Source organism: Coregonus lavaretus (assembly GCF_964263955.1).
Source record: "Coregonus lavaretus genome assembly, contig: HAP1_SCAFFOLD_4743, whole genome shotgun sequence".
NCBI lineage: Eukaryota > Metazoa > Chordata > Actinopteri > Salmoniformes > Salmonidae > Coregonus > Coregonus lavaretus.
The window spans coordinates 26,413-46,591 of NW_028167108.1; the positions used below are offsets into that span (position 1 = coordinate 26,413).

The following is a 20,179-nucleotide window of genomic DNA, read 5'->3' on the forward strand; positions in this document are numbered from 1 at the left end:
GCCAACAACAAGAAAAACCAATATAACGACTCATCATATGGCTGGTCACATGACTCACCTTGAGAATGTGGTACCCCACGACGCACTTGGACTTGATGAGGACCTGGTGTATCATGGAGTATCCGTGGTAACAGTCCATCTCATTGATACGGTGCTGGTTGTACTTGGCCAGAGAGAGGAGTACCTGGACATAGAATTACATATTACTCCTCATTGGGATCCTAGTAACAGGCCTAAAAATCATCCATCTTGGTTAGTTAGTCGCTTTGGATAAAAGCGTCTGCTAAATGGCATATTATTATTATTATTATTATAGTAACATGCCTAAAAATCATCCATCTTGGTTAAGGAGAACTTTCATTCCAGATCAAATATAGTCGAATATTGTATAAAACAATGAATTTGTATTTATATTGGCACAGGTTCTTTGTTAACTAGCTAGCCAGACAGTAATTTAATCCAGTGGTTCTCAAACCTCTCCTCGGGGACCCCCAGTCGTTCCATGTACGTGATCTATTTCTGATTCCACTTGTCAACTCATCATCAAGCCCTTTACTAGGTGAATCAAGTGAGCAAGTTCAGCGCTACAACAACATTGTGAAACGTCTGGAGGAGCCAGAGGAGAGGTTTGAGGACAAATGATTTAACAACATTAGAAATCTGTTTACCTGGAGGGCAAGAGCTTGGGTCTGTTCACTGTCACTCAGCTCCACGGCCTGGAGAGGAGGGACACACAGAGACAGAGAGAGAGATTGGCTTAATAAGAACACAGCGAATCCAGCCAGGACCGTTTCCTTGAAGTAGAAATGTCATGACAGTTATGTTCAAGAAGCTTTCTCACAAAAATGCAGACCTTAAAAAAGCTTTAGAGGCCTTCCACACCAAATTAAACCAACAGAGAGACTAACATCATTATCATACCCATGCAAAGAGGAATACGACGGGCCGGTTCCTCCTAACAACAGTATGTAGACTATGTCCTACCCGTGCAAAGAGGAATACGAAGGCTCCAGTTCCTCCCATCTTGTGGAGGACGTTCTGCAGGCCCTGTGGTTCTGCAGGCAGCATGGTCCTGAGCGTCTGTGTCTCCAGCACCGCAGACTGGACCTCTTTAGAGCTGAAGGGTCTTTGAGACACCGTGGTCTTAGCCTGACCCTTCAGACGGATCACTGGCTCATAGATGGTATACACCCTGGGGCTGCTGGGGGCATACACTACCGCCAGACACTCCTATAGAAACATAGATATATAGTATCATAGATACACCACACAGACACTACAGCCAGACACTCCTATAGAAACATAGATATATAGTATCATAGATACACCACACAGACACTACCGCCAGACACTCCTATAGAAACATAGATATATAGTATTATAGATACACCACACAGACACTACCACCAGACACTCCTATAGAAACATAGATATATAGTATCATAGATACACCACACAGACACTACAGCCAGACACTCCTATAGAAACATAGATATATAGTATCATAGATACACCACACAGACACTACAGCCAGACACTCCTATAGAAACATAGATATATAGTATCATAGATACACCACACAGACACTACCGCCAGACACTCCTATAGAAACATAGATATATAGTATCATAGATACACCACACAGACACTACAGCCAGACACTCCTATAGAAACATAGATATATAGTATCATAGATACACCACACAGACACTACCGCCAGACACTCCTATAGAAACATAGATATATAGTATCATAGATACACCACACAGACACTACAGCCAGACACTCCTATAGAAACATAGATATGTAGTATCATAGATACACCACACAGACACTACAGCCAGACACTCCTATAGAAACATAGATATATAGTATCATAGATACACCACACAGACACTACAGCCAGACACTCCTATAGAAACATAGATATATAGTATCATAGATACACCACACAGACACTACAGCCAGACACTCCTATAGAAACATAGATATACAGTGGGGAAAAAAAGTATTTAGTCAGCCACCAATTGTGCAAGTTCTCCCACTTAAAAAGATGAGAGAGGCCTGTAATTTTAATCATGAGTACACGTCAACTATGACAGACAAAATGAGATTTTTTCCCCCAGAAAATCACATTGTAGGATTTTTAATGAATTTATTTGCAAATTATGGTGGAAAATAAGTATTTGGTCAATAACAAAAGTTTCTCAATACTTTGTTAAATACCCTTTGTTGGCAATGACACAGGTCAAACGTTTTCTGTAAGTCTTCACAAGGTTTTCACACACTGTTGCTGGTATTTTGGCCCATTCCTCCATGCAGATCTCCTCTAGAGCAGTGATGTTTTGGGGCTGTCGCTGGGCAACACGGACTTTCAACTCACTCCAAAGATTTTCTATGGGGTTGAGATCTGGAGACTGGCTAGGCCACTCCAGGACCTTGAAATGCTTCTTACGAAGCCACTCCTTCGTTGCCCGGGCGGTGTATTTGGGATCATTGTCATGCTGAAAGACCCAGCCATGTTTCATCTTCAATGCCCTTGCTGATGGAAGGAGGTTTTCACTCAAAATCTCACTATACATGGCCCCATTCATTCTTTCCTTTACACGGATCAGTCGTCCTGGTCCCTTTGCAGAAAAACAGCCCCAAAGCATGATGTTTCCACCCCCATGCTTCACAGTAGGTATGGTGTTCTTTGGATGCAACTCAGCATTCTTTGTCCTCCAAACACGACGAGTTGAGTTTTTACCAAAAAGTTATATTTTGGTTTCATCTGACCATATGACATTCTCCCAATCCTCTTCTGGATCATCCAAATGCACTCTAGCAAACTTCAGACGGGCCTGGACATGTACTGGCTTAAGCAGGGGGACACGTCTGGCACTGCAGGATTTGAGTCCCTGGCGGCGTAGTGTGTTACTGATGGTAGGCTTTGTAACTTTGGTCCCAGCTCTCTGCAGGTCATTCACTAGGTCCCCCCGTGTGGTTCTGGGATTTTTGCTCACCGTTCTTGTGATCATTTTGACCCCACGGGGTGAGATCTTGCGTGGAGCCCCAGATCGAGGGAGATTATCAGTGGTCTTGTATGTCTTCCATTTCCTAATAATTGCTCCCACAGTTGATTTCTTCAAACCAAGCTGCTTACCTATTGCAGATTCAGTCTTCCCAGCCTGGTGCAGGTCTACAATTTTGTTTCTGGTGTCCTTTGACAGCTCTTTGGTCTTGGCCATAGTGGAGTTTGTAGTGTGACTGTTTGAGGTTGTGACAGGTGTCTTTTATACTGATAACTAGTTCAAACAGGTGCCATTAATACAGGTAACGAGTGGAGGACAGAGGAGCCTCTTAAAGAAGAAGTTACAGGTCTGTGAGAGCCAGAAATCTTGCTTGTTTGTAGGTGACCAAATACTTATTTTCCACCATAATTTGCAAATACATTCATAAAAAATCCTACAATGTGATTTTCTGGATTTTTTTTTCTCAATTTGTCTGTCATAGTTGACGTGTACCAATGATGAAAATTACAGGCCTCTCTCATCTTTTTAAGTGGGAGAACTTGCACAATTGGTGGCTGACTAAATACTTTTTTTCCCCACTGTATAGTATCATAGATACACCACACAGACACTACAGCCAGACACTCCTATAGAAACATAGATATATAGTATCATAGATACACCACACAGACAATACTGTACACTAGTGATATAGTCATGGAGGCTGCTGGGGGTGTATACTAGTGATATAGACATGGAGGCTGCTGGGGGTGTACACTAGTGATATAGACATGGAGGCTGCTGGGGGTTTACACTAGTGATATAGACATGGAGGCTGCTGGGGGTGTACACTAGTGATATAGTCATGGAGGCTGCTGGGGGTGTACACTAGTGATATAGACATGGAGGCTGCTGGGGGTGTATACTAGTGATATAGACATGGAGGCTGCTGGGGGTGTACACTAGTGATATAGACATGGAGGCTGCTGGGGGTGTACACTAGTGATATAGACATGGAGGCTGCTGGGGGTGTATACTAGTGATATAGACATGGAGGCTGCTGGGGGTGTACACTAGTGATATAGACATGGAGGCTGCTGGGGGTGTACACTAGTGATATAGACATGGAGGCTGCTGGGGGTGTATACTAGTGATATAGACATGGAGGCTGCTGGGGGTGTATACTAGTGATATAGACATGGAGGCTGCTGGGGGTGTATACTAGTGATATAGACATGGAGGCTGCTGGGGGTGTATACTAGTGATATAGACATGGAGGCTGCTGGGGGTGTATACTAGTGATATAGACATGGAGGCTGCTGGGGGTGTACACTAGTGATATAGACATGGAGGCTGCTGGGGGTGTATACTAGTGATATAGACATGGAGGCTGCTGGGGGTGTATACTAGTGATATAGACATGGAGGCTGCTGGGGGTGTACACTAGTGATATAGACATGGAGGCTGCTGGGGGTGTATACTAGTGATATAGACATGGAGGCTGCTGGGGGTGTATACTAGTGATATAGACATGGAGGCTGCTGGGGGTGTATACTAGTGATATAGACATGGAGGCTGCTGGGGGTGTACACTAGTGATATAGACATGGAGGCTGCTGGGGGTGTACACTAGTGATATAGACATGGAGGCTGCTGGGGGTGTACACATAATTAGTTAAATAAAGTCCACCTGTGTGCAATCTAAGTGTCACATGATCTCAGTATATATACACCTGTTCTGAAATGCCCCAGAGTCTGCAACACCACTAAGCGGCACCATGAAGACCAAGGAGCTCTCCAAACAGGTCAGGGACAAAGTTGTGGAGAAGTATGGATCAGCGTTGGGTTATAAAAAAAAATCCCAAACTTTGAACATCCCACTGAGCACCATTAAATCCATTATTAAAAAATAGAAAGAATATGGCACCACAACAAACCTGCCAAGAGAGGGCCGCCCACCAAAACTCACGGACCAGGCAAGGAGGGCATTAATCAGAGAGGCAACAAAGAGACCAAAGATAACCCTGAAGGAGCTGCAAAGCTCCACAGCGGAGATTGGAGTATCTGTCCATAGGACCACTTTAAGCCGTACACTCCACAGAGCTGGATGGCGCTAAATACAGGGACATTCTTGAAGGAAACTTGTTTCAGTCTTCCAGAGATTTGAGACTGGGATGGAGGTTCACCTTCCAGCAGGACAATGACCCTAAGCATACTGCTAAAGCAACACCTGAGTGGTTTAAGGGGAAACATTTAAATGTCTTGGAATGGCCTAGTCAAAGCCCAGACCTCAATCCAATTGAGAATCTGTGGTATGACTTAAAGATTGCTGTACACCAGCGGAACCCATCCAACTTGAAGGAGCTGGAGCAGTTTTTCCTTGAAGAATGGGCAAAAATCCCAGTGGCTAGATGTGCCAAGCTTATAGAGACATACCCCAAGAGACTTGCAGCTGTAATTGCTGCAAAAGGTGGCTCTACAAAGTATTGACATTGGGGGGGTGAATAGTTATGCACCCTCAAGTTTTATGTTTTTTTGTCTTATTTCTTGTTTGTTTCACAATAAAACATATTTTGCATCTTCAAAGTGGTAGGCATGTTGTGTAAATCAAATGATACAAACCCCCCAAAAGTATATTTTAATTCCAGGTTGTAAGGCAACAAAATAGGAAAAATGCCAAAGGGGGGTGAATACTTTCACAAGCCACTGTAGCTAGGTGAAGAAAAAAAAACAATGTAATCCATTTTGAATTCAGGCTGTAACACAACAAAATGTGGAATAAGTCAAGGGGTCTGAATACTTTCTGAAGGCACTCCAATCTCCGCTGTGGAGCTTTGCAGCTCCTTCAGGGTTATCTTTGGTCTCTCTGTTGCGATTACATTACTGAGCGTTAGCTTGCGCTGGCATTTTTCATCCTATAACTTGTTCTAAATCTTCTTTTTAATTAGTGAGCCAACATGTTTTCAGCACTTTTATATCCCTGACTGATCACGCTCAACAGTTTCTTGTGTGTATCAAGAATGGTCCACCACCCAAAGGACACCCAGCCAACTTGACACAACTTGAAGCATTGGAGTCAAGATAGCCAGCATCCCTGTGCAAGGGGTCCTTAATGTTTTGTACACTCAGTGTATAGAGATCACAGTATTGAATCACAATACATATAGAATTGTGAGAATCGCAATACACATCACATTGGCACCTCAGTATGGTGATAATATGGTATGGTGAGGTCCCTCAGTATGGTGATAATATGGTATGGTGAGGTCCCTCAGTATGGTGATAATATGGTATGGTGAGGTCCCTCAGTATAGTGATAATATGGTATGGTGAGGTCCCTCAGTATGGTGATAATATGGTATGGTGAGGTCCCTCAGTATGGTGATAATATGGTGAGGTCCCTCAGTATGGTGATAATATGGTGAGGTCCCTCAGTATGGTGATAATATGGTATGGTGAGGTCCCTCAGTATAGTGATAATATGGTATGGTGAGGTCCCTCAGTATGCTGATAATATGGTGAGGTCCCTCAGTATGGTGATAATATGGTATGGTGAGGTCCCTCAGTATGGTGATAATATGGTATGGTGAGGTCCCTCAGTATGGTGATAATATGGTATGGTGAGGTCCCTCAGTATGGTGATAATACGGTATGGTGAGGTCCCTCAGTATGGTGATAATATGGTATGGTGAGGTCCCTCAGTATGGTGATAATATGGTATGGTGAGGTCCCTCAGTATGGTGATAATATGGTATGGTGAGGTCCCTCAGTATGGTGATAATATGGTGAGGTCCCTCAGTATGGTGATAATATGGTATGGTGAGGTCCCTCAGTATGGTGATAATATGGTATGGTGAGGTCCCTCAGTATGGTGATAATATGGTATGGTGAGGTCCCTCAGTATGGTGATAATATGGTATGGTGAGGTCCCTCAGTATGGTGATAATATGGTATGGTGAGGTCCCTCAGTATGGTGATAATATGGTATGGTGAGGTCCCTCAGTATGGTGATAATATGGTGAGGTCCCTCAGTATGGTGATAATATGGTGAGGTCCCTCAGTATGGTGATAATATGGTGAGGTCCCTCAGTATGGTGATAATATGGTATGGTGAGGTCCCTCAGTATGGTGATAATATGGTGAGGTCCCTCAGTATGGTGATAATATGGTGAGGTCCCTCAGTATGGTGATAATATGGTATGGTGAGGTCCCTCAGTATGGTGATAATATGGTATGGTGAGGTCCCTCAGTATGGTGATAATATGGTATGGTGAGGTCCCTCAGTATGGTGATAATATGGTAGGTGAGGTCCCTCAGTATGGTGATAATATGGTATGGTGAGGTCCCTCAGTATGGTGATAATATGGTGAGGTCCCTCAGTATGGTGATAATATGGTATGGTGAGGTCCCTCAGTATGGTGATAATATGGTATGGTGAGGTCCCTCAGTATGGTGATAATATGGTATGGTGAGGTCCCTCAGTATGGTGATAATATGGTATGGTGAGGTCCCTCAGTATGGTGATAATATGGTGAGGTCCCTCAGTATGGTGATAATATGGTATGGTGAGGTCCCTCAGTATGGTGATAATATGGTGAGGTCCCTCAGTATGGTGATAATATGGTGAGGTGAGGTCCCTCAGTATGGTGATAATATGGTATGGTGAGGTCCCTCAGTATGGTGATAATATGGTATGGTGAGGTCCCTCAGTATGGTGATAATATGGTATGGTGAGGTCCCTCAGTATGGTGATAATATGGTGAGGTCCCTCAGTATGGTGATAATATGGTATGGTGAGGTCCCTCAGTATGGTGATAATATGGTATGGTGAGGTCCCTCAGTATGGTGATAATATGGTATGGTGAGGTCCCTCAGTATGGTGATAATATGGTATGGTGAGGTCCCTCAGTATGGTGATAATATGGTATGGTGAGGTCCCTCAGTATAGTGATAATATGGTATGGTGAGGTCCCTCAGTATGGTGATAATATGGTATGGTGAGGTCCCTCAGTATGGTGATAATATGGTGAGGTCCCTCAGTATGGTGATAATATGGTGAGGTCCCTCAGTATGGTGATAATATGGTATGGTGAGGTCCCTCAGTATAGTGATAATATGGTATGGTGAGGTCCCTCAGTATGGTGATAATATGGTGAGGTCCCTCAGTATGGTGATAATATGGTATGGTGAGGTCCCTCAGTATGGTGATAATATGGTATGGTGAGGTCCCTCAGTATGGTGATAATATGGTATGGTGAGGTCCCTCAGTATGGTGATAATACGGTATGGTGAGGTCCCTCAGTATGGTGATAATATGGTATGGTGAGGTCCCTCAGTATGGTGATAATATGGTATGGAGAGGTCCCTCAGTATGGTGATAATATGGTATGGTGAGGTCCCTCAGTATGGTGATAATATGGTGAGGTCCCTCAGTATGGTGATAATATGGTGAGGTCCCTCAGTATGGTGATAATATGGTATGGTGAGGTCCCTCAGTATGGTGATAATATGGTATGGTGAGGTCCCTCAGTATGGTGATAATATGGTATGGTGAGGTCCCTCAGTATGGTGATAATATGGTATGGTGAGGTCCCTCAGTATGGTGATAATATGGTATGGTGAGGTCCCTCAGTATGGTGATAATATGGTATGGTGAGGTCCCTCAGTATGGTGATAATATGGTATGGTGAGGTCCCTCAGTATGGTGATAATATGGTATGGTGAGGTCCCTCAGTATGGTGATAATATGGTATGGTGAGGTCCCTCAGTATGGTGATAATATGGTGAGGTCCCTCAGTATGGTGATAATATGGTGAGGTCCCTCAGTATGGTGATAATATGGTGAGGTCCCTCAGTATGGTGATAATATGGTATGGTGAGGTCCCTCAGTATGGTGATAATATGGTGAGGTCCCTCAGTATGGTGATAATATGGTGAGGTCCCTCAGTATGGTGATAATATGGTATGGTGAGGTCCCTCAGTATGGTGATAATATGGTATGGTGAGGTCCCTCAGTATGGTGATAATATGGTATGGTGAGGTCCCTCAGTATGGTGATAATATGGTAGGTGAGGTCCCTCAGTATGGTGATAATATGGTATGGTGAGGTCCCTCAGTATGGTGATAATATGGTGAGGTCCCTCAGTATGGTGATAATATGGTATGGTGAGGTCCCTCAGTATGGTGATAATATGGTATGGTGAGGTCCCTCAGTATGGTGATAATATGGTATGGTGAGGTCCCTCAGTATGGTGATAATATGGTATGGTGAGGTCCCTCAGTATGGTGATAATATGGTGAGGTCCCTCAGTATGGTGATAATATGGTATGGTGAGGTCCCTCAGTATGGTGATAATATGGTGAGGTCCCTCAGTATGGTGATAATATGGTGAGGTGAGGTCCCTCAGTATGGTGATAATATGGTATGGTGAGGTCCCTCAGTATGGTGATAATATGGTATGGTGAGGTCCCTCAGTATGGTGATAATATGGTATGGTGAGGTCCCTCAGTATGGTGATAATATGGTGAGGTCCCTCAGTATGGTGATAATATGGTATGGTGAGGTCCCTCAGTATGGTGATAATATGGTATGGTGAGGTCCCTCAGTATGGTGATAATATGGTATGGTGAGGTCCCTCAGTATGGTGATAATATGGTATGGTGAGGTCCCTCAGTATGGTGATAATACGGTATGGTGAGGTCCCTCAGTATGGTGATAATACGGTATGGTGAGGTCCCTCAGTATGGTGATAATATGGTATGGTGAGGTCCCTCAGTATGGTGATAATATGGTATGGTGAGGTCCCTCAGTATAGTGATAATATGGTATGGTGAGGTCCCTCAGTATGGTGATAATATGGTGAGGTCCCTCAGTATGGTGATAATATGGTGAGGTCCCTCAGTATGGTGATAATATGGTATGGTGAGGTCCCTCAGTATGGTGATAATATGGTATGGTGAGGTCTCTCAGTATGGTGATAATATGGTATGGTGAGGTCCCTCAGTATGGTGATAATATGGTATGGTGAGGTCCCTCAGTATGGTGATAATATGGTATGGTGAGGTCCCTCAGTATGGTGATAATATGGTATGGTGAGGTCCCTCAGTATGGTGATAATATGGTATGGTGAGGTCCCTCAGTATGGTGATAATATGGTATGGTGAGGTCCCTCAGTATGGTGATAATATGGTGAGGTCCCTCAGTATGGTGATAATATGGTATGGTGAGGTCCCTCAGTATGGTGATAATATGGTATGGTGAGGTCCCTCAGTATGGTGATAATATGGTGAGGTCCCTCAGTATGGTGATAATATGGTGAGGTCCCTCAGTATGGTGATAATATGGTATGGTGAGGTCCCTCAGTATGGTGATAATATGGTATGGTGAGGTCCCTCAGTATGGTGATAATATGGTATGGTGAGGTCCCTCAGTATGGTGATAATATGGTATGGTGAGGTCCCTCAGTATGGTGATAATATGGTGAGGTCCCTCAGTATAGTGATAATATGGTATGGTGAGGTCCCTCAGTATGATGATAATATGGTATGGTGAGGTCCCTCAGTATGGTGATAATATGGTATGGTGAGGTCCCTCAGTATGGTGATAATATGGTATGGTGAGGTCCCTCAGTATGGTGATAATATGGTATGGTGAGGTCCCTCAGTATGGTGATAATATGGTGAGGTCCCTCAGTATGGTGATAATATGGTGAGGTCCCTCAGTATGGTGATAATATGGTATGGTGAGGTCCCTCAGTATGGTGATAATATGGTATGGTGAGGTCCCTCAGTATGGTGATAATATGGTATGGTGAGGTCCCTCAGTATGGTGATAATATGGTATGGTGAGGTCCCTCAGTATGGTGATAATATGGTATGGTGAGGTCCCTCAGTATGGTGATAATATGGTATGGTGAGGTCCCTCAGTATGGTGATAATATGGTATGGTGAGGTCCCTCAGTATGGTGATAATATGGTATGGTGAGGTCCCTCAGTATGGTGATAATACGGTATGGTGAGGTCCCTCAGTATGGTGATAATACGGTATGGTGAGGTCCCTCAGTATGGTGATAATATGGTATGGTGAGGTCCCTCAGTATGGTGATAATACGGTATGGTGAGGTCCCTCAGTATGGTGATAATATGGTATGGTGAGGTCCCTCAGTATGGTGATAATACGGTATGGTGAGGTCCCTCAGTATGGTGATAATACGGTATGGTGAGGTCCCTCAGTATGGTGATAATATGGTATGGTGAGGTCCCTCAGTATGGTGATAATATGGTATGGTGAGGTCCCTGGCCATTCCCAGCCCTAAACATATATCATGTTTTTGCCCAAAGCCCACTGCAGCAGAGTGAGGGCATATTTAGTTCCCTGATATTGTCTAATAGCAGAAAGAGGGACTCAGACTTACTATGAGAGCTGCCGTGTCCACATCCTTGTTCTTCAGCATCAGCTCTCTGACAGTGTCACACTTTAACCCGTCCGTGGTGACGTACTTGGAGAAGGTCCCACTGGGCTTACCGTACTTACAGGGCATGATAGACGTGAGGTCTGGACCAGAGGCATACAGGTAGAACGCCTCCTCTGACCCGATACGGGAGCCTAGTGGGGAGAGGGAGGGACAGACAGACAGACACAGAGTGAGAGAGAAAGAGACAGAGAAAGAGACAGAGAGTGAGAGAGTGAGAGAGTGAGAGAGTGAGAGAGTGAGAGAGTGAGAGAGTGAGAGAGAGAGAGAGAGAGAGAGAGAGAGAGAGAGAGAGAGAGAGAGAGAGAGAGAGAGAGAGAGAGAGAGTGAGAGTGAGAGAGTGAGAGAGAGAGAGAGAGAGAGAGAGAGCGAGAGAGAGAGAGAGAGAGAGAAAGAGAGAGAGAGAAAGCGAGAGATGCACACAGATACAGATGAACAAACAGATAGAAAGACAGACAGACACGGGCCAAAAAGTTAGCCTAATTATTATCTATGCATAGTCACTTTAATAACTCTACCTACATGTACATATTACCTCAATTACCTTGACTAACCTGTACCCCCCTGCATATTGACTCTGTACCGGTACCCCCCGTATATAGCCTCCCTACTGTTATTTCCCATTGACTCTGTACCGGTACCCCCTGTATATAGCCTCCCTACTGTTATTTCCCATTGACTCTGTACCGGTACCCCCTGTATATAGCCTCCCTACTGTTATTACACATTGACTCTGTACCGGTACCCCCCTGTATATATAGCCTCCCTACTGTTATTACACATTGACTCTGTACCGGTACCCCCTGTATATAGCCTGTATATTGACTCTGTACCGGTACCCCCTGTATATAGCCTCCCTACTGTTATTACACATTGACTCTGTACCGGTACCCCCTGTATATAGCCTCCCTACTGTTATTTCCCATTGACTCTGTACCGGTACCCCCTGTATATAGCCTGTACATTGACTCTGTACCGGTACCCCCTGTATATAGCTGTATATAGCCTGTATATTGACTCTGTACCGGTACCCCCTGTATATAGCCTCTCTATTACATACAAATAGAAACACAAGGGAACTCCTTTGCGATTCCCAATACTTTAGCATGCTGGTGGATAACATGTTTACTGGTAGACTATGGACTATTACAGCAGTCCCATTACCACAGACAGCAGTGTAGAGAGAGGCTTCTAGCTAGTCAACTTAATGACATCAGTGACTTTCACAGGCTGAGAATGCCTGGACAGGACACTGTCAGGAGGACACAGGCCATTCAAAGTTCATTAGAGGCAACACAAGACCGTTCTGTTCTGCTAGCTGTGGGGTGTAATTATTAGTCTAAAACAAAAGTTTCTATTGGACAAATTCATGTAAGTCCCTCCTCATTTAGTTTGCTTCCGTTTCAGAAACGTTTTGCAACAGAATTGGTGGAATGAATACACCCCTGTTCTCTAGCCCAGAGAAGGCATGGTCCCAGAGAATACCTCTGTTCTCCAGAAGGCATGGTCCCAGAGAATACCTCTGTTCTCCAGCCCAGCATGGTCCCAGAGAATGCCTCTGTTCTCCAGCCCAGCATGGTCCCAGAGAATACCTCTGTTCTCCAGAAGGCATGGTCCCAGAGAATACCTCTGTTCTCCAGCCCAGCATGGTCCCAGAGAATGCCTCTGCTCTCCAGCCCAGCATGGTCCCAGAGAATACCTCTGTTCTCCAGAAGGCATGGTCCCAGAGAATGCCTCTGTTCTCCAGCCCAGCATGGTCCCAGAGAATACCTCTGTTCTCCAGAAGGCATGGTCCCAGAGAATACCGCTGTTCTCCAGCCCAGCATGGTCCCAGAGAATACCTCTGTTCTCCAGAAGGCATGGTCCCAGAGAATACCTCTGTTCTCCAGAAGGCATGGTCCCAGAGAATACCTCTGTTCTCCAGAAGGCATGGTCCCAGAGAATACCTCTGTTCTCCAGCCCAGCATGGTCCCAGAGAATACCTCTGTTCTCCAGAAGGCATGGTCCCAGAGAATACCTCTGTTCTCCAGCCCAGCATGGTCCCAGAGAATGCCTCTGTTCTCCAGCCCAGCATGGTCCCAGAGAATACCTCTGTTCTCCAGCCCAGCATGGTCCCAGAGAATACCTCTGTTCTCCAGAAGGCATGGTCCCAGAGAATACCTCTGTTCTCCAGCCCAGCATGGTCCCAGAGAATACCTCTGTTCTCCAGCCCAGCATGGTCCCAGAGAATACCTCTGTTCTCCAGCCCAGCATGGTCCCAGAGAATACCTCTGTTCTCCAGAAGGCATGGTCCCAGAGAATACCTCTGTTCTCCAGCCCAGCATGGTCCCAGAGAATACCTCTGTTCTCCAGAAGGCATGGTCCCAGAGAATACCTTTGTTCTCCAGCTAGCAACAAGACTACCTTACACAATAACAACACCCTGGCCATACCACACAGCTTGAGAAGTCAACAGCAAGCAAGATATCCCTTTCTCAATAATGACTGACATACTGCAGAATGTGTGTCAATATATAACATATTTGCAAGAGATGGAATTACATGAGGGCAACTCCATGTTAACAGAGTGATGCTGAGACTCTTGAAAATGTATGGCAAACAAAAACCAATGATTGCAAAGTTAAACAAATCATACAACTCTATGCACAAGGACTACGTTTAACCATTCCCACTGAATTTCTGCAAAATGTGTTAACAGAATGACGGCAAAAACAGCACAAACTATAATTATGTAACCAAACTTTGCATATGCACTGTTCTTCAAGTAAATGTGTTTTTGTAAAATGTTCAGTGGAAATTGTTCAATGTAGTCCTTGTGCATAGAGCTGTACGGGATGTTTAATGTTGCAAATCATTGGCTTTTGTTTGACATACATTTGAAAGTCTCAGCATCACTCTGTCACTGTGGAGTTGGCCATCATCTAAGTGAGTAAGAAGCAGAGTCATGCTTTAAATGACCAGCAGAGGGCAACATTGAGTAATAGCCCCAACAACAACACAGAGAGACATATGGTATGTGTGTGTGTGTGTGTGGGAGAGAGAGAGAGAAGGTACAGAGGATGCAGGGGTTAGCTGGGACAGATTAAAACACACAGAGAGACAGCCTAGAGGCAGGATGCCAGACTAGAGGAAGGATGCCAGCCCAGAGGCAGGATGCCAGACTAGAGGCAGGATGCCAGCCCAGACTAGCACAGGCCAGGATGCCAGCCTAGAGGCAGGATGCCAGAATAGAGGCAGGATGCCAGCCCAGAGGCAGGATGCCAGACTAGAGGCAGGATGCCAGCCCAGAGGCAGGATGCCAGCCCAGAGGCAGGATGCCAGCCTAGAGGCAGGATGCCAGACTAGAGGCAGGATGCCAGCCCAGAGGCAGGATGCCAGCCCAGGCTAGTTCAGGCCAGGATGTGTGCTTCATTGCTGGTTTTTGTTTTATTTATTCCTTCTGGGTTTTATAGCCTTTTCTATCATGTGACCTCGGAGGAGCTCTTTCTCTTTCTCTCTCTCTCACACACACAGCTTCGTACCGTTAAAGAGCAGTACAGTGCCCATGTTGTACTGTCCATCCTGTCTGGTCAGTTCCCCAGTGTGTCCCATACAGTGTCCCAGCAGACAGAAGGTCTTGTTGCTGTCTGAAGACAGACTGGACTTCCTGGGTAATGTGTAGTCCAGAGACACCTCACACTTCCTGGATGGGGACCAATCAGAAAACAAGAAAACACATCAGGGTCATGTTCATTAGGTATCAAATCGAAGAAAATGAACAGAAACAGGGAAGGCTTCCCTAATGAACACAGTCCTGCTTTAGTCTCGGGCTATCTTTACTTAAGTCAATGCCATCTTGAGATGTTCTTACCTGACTCTGTTGACCCATAGTGCCAGGGGGCGTAGAGGTTCCTACCTGACTCTGTTGACCCATAGTACCAGGGGGCGTAGAGGTTCCTACCTGACTCTGTTGACCCATAGTACCAGGGGGCGTAGAGGTTCCTACCTGACTCTGTTGACCCATAGTACCAGGGGGCGTAGAGGTTCCTACCTGACTCTGTTGACCCATAGTGCCAGGGGGCGTAGAGGTTCCTACCTGACTCTGTTGACCCATAGTACCAGGGGGCGTAGAGGTTCCTACCTGACTCTGTTGACCCATAGTACCAGGGGGCGTAGAGGTTCCTACCTGACTCTGTTGACCCATAGTGCCAGGGGGCGTAGAGGTTCCTACCTGACTCTGTTGACCCATAGTGCCAGGGGGCGTAGAGGTTCCTACCTGACTCCGTTGACCCATAGTGCCAGGGGGCGTAGAGGTTCCTACCTGACTCCGTTGACCCATAGTGTCAGGCGTCCGTGGATGTTCTTCTTGCCCTCAGGCTGCTGGGTGTAGCTGATACCAAGGTGATGCCACCAGCCAGGTGAGACTAGCCCCTCCCCTGACTCTGCCTGGGCCAGTAGCCCCGCCTTCATCTCATCATTAGGGTCAATACACATCCTGAGGAGAGGAGACCGAGCAAATCAGTTAGTCACTCAGTCAATCAGCCAGCCAGTCAGTCAGTCACTCAGTTAATCAGTCAGCCAGTCAGCCAGCCAGCCAGCCAGTCAGCCAGTCAGCCAGTCAGCCAGTCAGTCAGCCAGCCAGCCAGCCAGTCAGCCAGCCAGCCAGTCAGTCAGTCAGTCAGCCAGTCAGCCAGTCAATCAGTCAATCAGTCAGCCAGCCAGTCAGCCAGCCAGTCAGTCAGTCAGCCAGTCAGCCAGCCAGTCAGCCAGCCAGCCAGCCAGTCAGTCAGCCAGTCAGTCAGTCAGCCAGTCAATCAGTCAAATGTATCACATCCATGTCCTTTGCTTCCCACCTGAAAGTGAACGCTCCAGTGGAGAGGTCAGTCCAGACCTGTAGCATCAAAGCTTTGGAGCCCATGGAGAGAACGTGCATCAGGCCTTCCTCCACTACCCTCTGCCCAGCCGGGGTGGCCCCCAGGTGGGGCTCCAATATAGGAGCTTTCCCCTCCTCTGGAGCACAGAGAAAAACATACAAATGTATCCACATTTCAATACAAAGATAAGAGAAGCTTTGATTAATGCTGTTAAAATGATACATCAGCTTAAATACTGGAAAAGCTCAGTGTGCAGATTTTTGTAAAAAATGACATGTTGTTGTGATCAAGTCTTAATATTTTTGGGGTTGACACACAGGGTTGGGCAGGTTCCTTTCTAAACGCAGTCCGTTACAGTTCGGCTGCTAGTTACCTGTCCAACATGCTAATCAGTAACGTAGCTAACTTCTGGATGATCCAAACTCAGTAATCTGATTACTTTACGTTACTTTTAGATGGGTTAGGTACGTTTCTAACCCTTTCTACTACAATACAGATAATAGTACCATTATGCTATATATTTACATTACAAACCAAAGTCTGTCAGATTTCCAGTCATTCCAATTGACCCCCTTGATCTTCAAAAATATGACTTGGAAATATTGATTAGATTATAACCCAAAAATGAATGATTTATTATCCAGGCTCTGTCGTAGCCAACCGCGACCGGGAGACGCATGGGGCGGCGCACAATTGGCCCAGCGTCGTCCAGGGTAAGGGAGGGAATGGTTGGCAGGGATGTAGCTCAGTTGGTAGAGCATGGCGTTTGCAACGCCAGGGTTGTGGGTTCGATTCCCATGGGGGGCCAGTATAAAAAAAAAAATGATGTATGCACTCACTAACTATAAGTCGCTCTGGATAAGAGCGTCTGCTAAATGACTAAAATGTAAATGTAATTATCCTACCCTGTTATGTTTGTGTTGTCATGGAGGACTGATTGGGCCAATTGCTGCTCTCATGGAATGGCATGCCTTGAGCACTACCGAAAATGGCTATTTGCATATGAGAAATGATCGCTGGCCTACTGTTTACATTTTTGTGGGTGACACTTTGATATCTCCATAATGTCAGCTGTTATAGTCTCTCCATAATGTCAGCTGTTATAGTCTCTCCATAATGTCAGCTGTTATAGTCTCTCCATAATGTCAGCTGTTATAGTCTCTCCATAATGTCAGCTGTTATAGTCTCTCCATAATGTCAGCTGTTATAATCTCTCCATAATGTCAGCTGTTTAAGTCTCTCCATAATGTCAGCTGTTATAGTCTCTCCATAATGTCAGCTGTTATAGTCTCTCCATAATGTCAGCTGTTTAAGTCTCTCCATAATGTCAGCTGTTATAGTCTCTCCATAATGTCAGCTGTTATAGTCTCTCCATAATGTCAGCTGTTATAGTCTCTCCATAATGTCAGCTGTTATAGTCTCTCCATAATGTCAGCTGTTATAGTCTCTCCATAATGTCAGCTGTTATAGTCTCTCCATAATGTCAGCTGTTATAGTCTCTCCATAATGTCAGCTGTTTAAGTCTCTCCATAATGTCAGCTGTTATAGTCTCTCCATAATGTCAGCTGTTATAGTCTCTCCATAATGTCAGCTGTTATAGTCTCTCCATAATGTCAGCTGTTTAAGTCTATTAAAAGTGCATAAGTTTGAACATGTGTCCATTAGGCCTATGGGAAAATATTAAATCAGCTCCAGCAAACAGGATGGCCCACACCAAGCCCAGTACAGGCTAGCCCACACCAAGCCCAGTACAGGCTAGCCCACACCAAGCCCAGTACAGGCTGGCCCACACCAAGCCCAGTACAGGCTGACCCACACCAAGCCCAGTACAGGCTAGCCCACACCAAGCCCAGTACAGGCTGGCCCACACCAAGCCCAGTACAGGCTGACCCTCACCAAGCCCAGTACAGGCTGGCCCACACCAAGCCCAGTACAGGCTAGCCCACACCAAGCCCAGTACAGGCTAGCCCACACCAAGCCCAGTACAGGCTGGCCCACACCAAGCCCAGTACAGGCTGACCCACACCAAGCCCAGTACAGGCTGGCCCACACCAAGCCCAGTACAGGCTGGCCCACACCAAGCCCAGTACAGGCTGGCCCACACCAAGCCCAGTACAGGCTGGCCCACACCAAGCCCAGTACAGGCTGGCCCACACCAAGCCCAGTACAGGCTGGCCCACACCAAGCCCAGTACAGGCTGGCCCACACCAAGCCCAGTACAGGCTGGCCCACACCAAGCCCAGTACAGGATGGCCCACACCAAGCCCAGTACAGGCTGGCCCACACCAAGCCCACTACAGGCTGACCCACACCAAGCCCAGTACAGGCTGGCCCACACCAAGCCCAGTACAGGCTGGCCCACACCAAGCCCAGTACAGGCTGACCCTCACCAAGCCCAGTACAGGCTGGCCCACACCAAGCCCAGTACAGGCTGGCCCACACCAAGCCCAGTACAGGCTGACCCACACCAAGCCCAGTACAGGCTGACCCACACCAAGCCCAGTACAGGATGGCCCACACCAAGCCCAGTACAGGCTGACCCTCACCAAGCCCAGTACAGGCTGGCCCACACCAAGCCCAGTACAGGATGGCCCACACCAAGCCCAGTACAGGCTGGCCCACACCAAGCCCAGTACAGGCTGACCCACACCAAGCCCAGCACAGGATGGCCCACACCAAGCCCAGTACAGGATGGCCCACACCAAGCCCAGCACAGGATGGCCCACACCAAGCCCAGCACAGGATGGCCCATACCAAGCCCAGCACAGGATGGCCCATACCAAGCCCAGCACAGGATGGCCCACACCAAGCCCAGCACAGGATGGCCCACACCAAGCCCAGCACAGGATGGCCCACACCAAGCCCAGCACAGGCTGGCCCACACCAAGCCCAGCACAGGATGGCCCATACCAAGCCCAGTACAGGATGGCCCACACCAAGCCCAGTACAGGCTGGCCCACACCAAGCCCAGTACAGGCTGGCCCACACCAAGCCCAGTACAGGCTAGCCCACACCAAGCCCAACACGGGCTAGCACACACCAAGCCCAAATGCTAACCTCCCCTGTTATTGTAATGGTGCGAGGTTAGCATGTCTTGGGGTTTTGATCTTTGTGCGTTTGTAATCATGTATTTGACCAATAGAGCTATAATTTAATGTGGCCTATGATGTCATAAACCTTCCTTGTATTTCATTCTGTGCTCTTACCCTTCTCAGTATGTACTTCTCCCTCTTCATTCTCAGCCACCTTCATCCAGACGGAGGCAGAGAACCCAGAGGCCATGTGTGGCCAGCAGTTCTGCCCCACCAGAGGGAGGTGTAATGGGGCAACGTGCCACGGAGAGGTCCTTAGATGTCCTTGTGCCTCTCCTCCATCCCCCTCCCTGCGTCCCGGGGACAGCTTCCCCCCCTTCCGCAGCATTCCGACCCCCTTCGCCCCAGTCCCCCCATTCTGTCTGGAGCCAGGGGAGGTACCACCAGGGAAGGACGCGCCGCCGAGGATCATGGGATAGGAGAGGAAGTAGAGAGGTTCCATGTCCATGTTGGCCTGGACGATCTGGAGGAGACCTTTCAGTAGGATGTACTGGGGGAGAGGGAGAGGGGGAGAGAAGAGGGGGGGGGGGTGGAGAGGGGGGGAGGGGGAGAGGAGAGGGGGAGGGGGAGGGGGAGGGGGAGAGGAGAGGGGGAGAGAAGAGGGTGAGAGGGGGAGGGGGAGGGTGGAGAGGGGGAGGGGGAGGGGGAGGGGGAGAGGAGAGGGGGAGGGGGGAGGGGGAGAGGAGAGGGAGAGGGGGAGAGAAGAGGGGGAGGGGGAGAGGGGGAGGGTGGAGAGGGGGGGAGGGGGAGAGGAGAGGGGGAGAGGAGAGG

General features: G+C 47.1%; 1 protein-coding gene across 1 annotated transcript in view; it reads right to left on the reverse strand.

Annotated features, from left to right (window-relative positions):
* The window catches only part of LOC311113862 (lysosomal-trafficking regulator-like), a gene marked incomplete at both ends in the record, with an annotated part of 43,203 nt that extends 23,305 nt beyond the window's left edge, over positions 1-19,898 (reverse strand). Inside the window, 8 exons of the mRNA XM_084189150.1 lie at positions 59-184; positions 669-716; positions 985-1,230; positions 11,407-11,597; positions 14,985-15,145; positions 15,764-15,937; positions 16,296-16,452; positions 19,523-19,898. Of these exons, the coding sequence (XP_084045276.1) occupies positions 59-184; positions 669-716; positions 985-1,230; positions 11,407-11,597; positions 14,985-15,145; positions 15,764-15,937; positions 16,296-16,452; positions 19,523-19,898 (1,479 nt within the window). The remainder of the gene's footprint in view (positions 1-58; positions 185-668; positions 717-984; positions 1,231-11,406; positions 11,598-14,984; positions 15,146-15,763; positions 15,938-16,295; positions 16,453-19,522) is intronic.
* Positions 19,899-20,179: the final 281 nt, after the last annotated feature.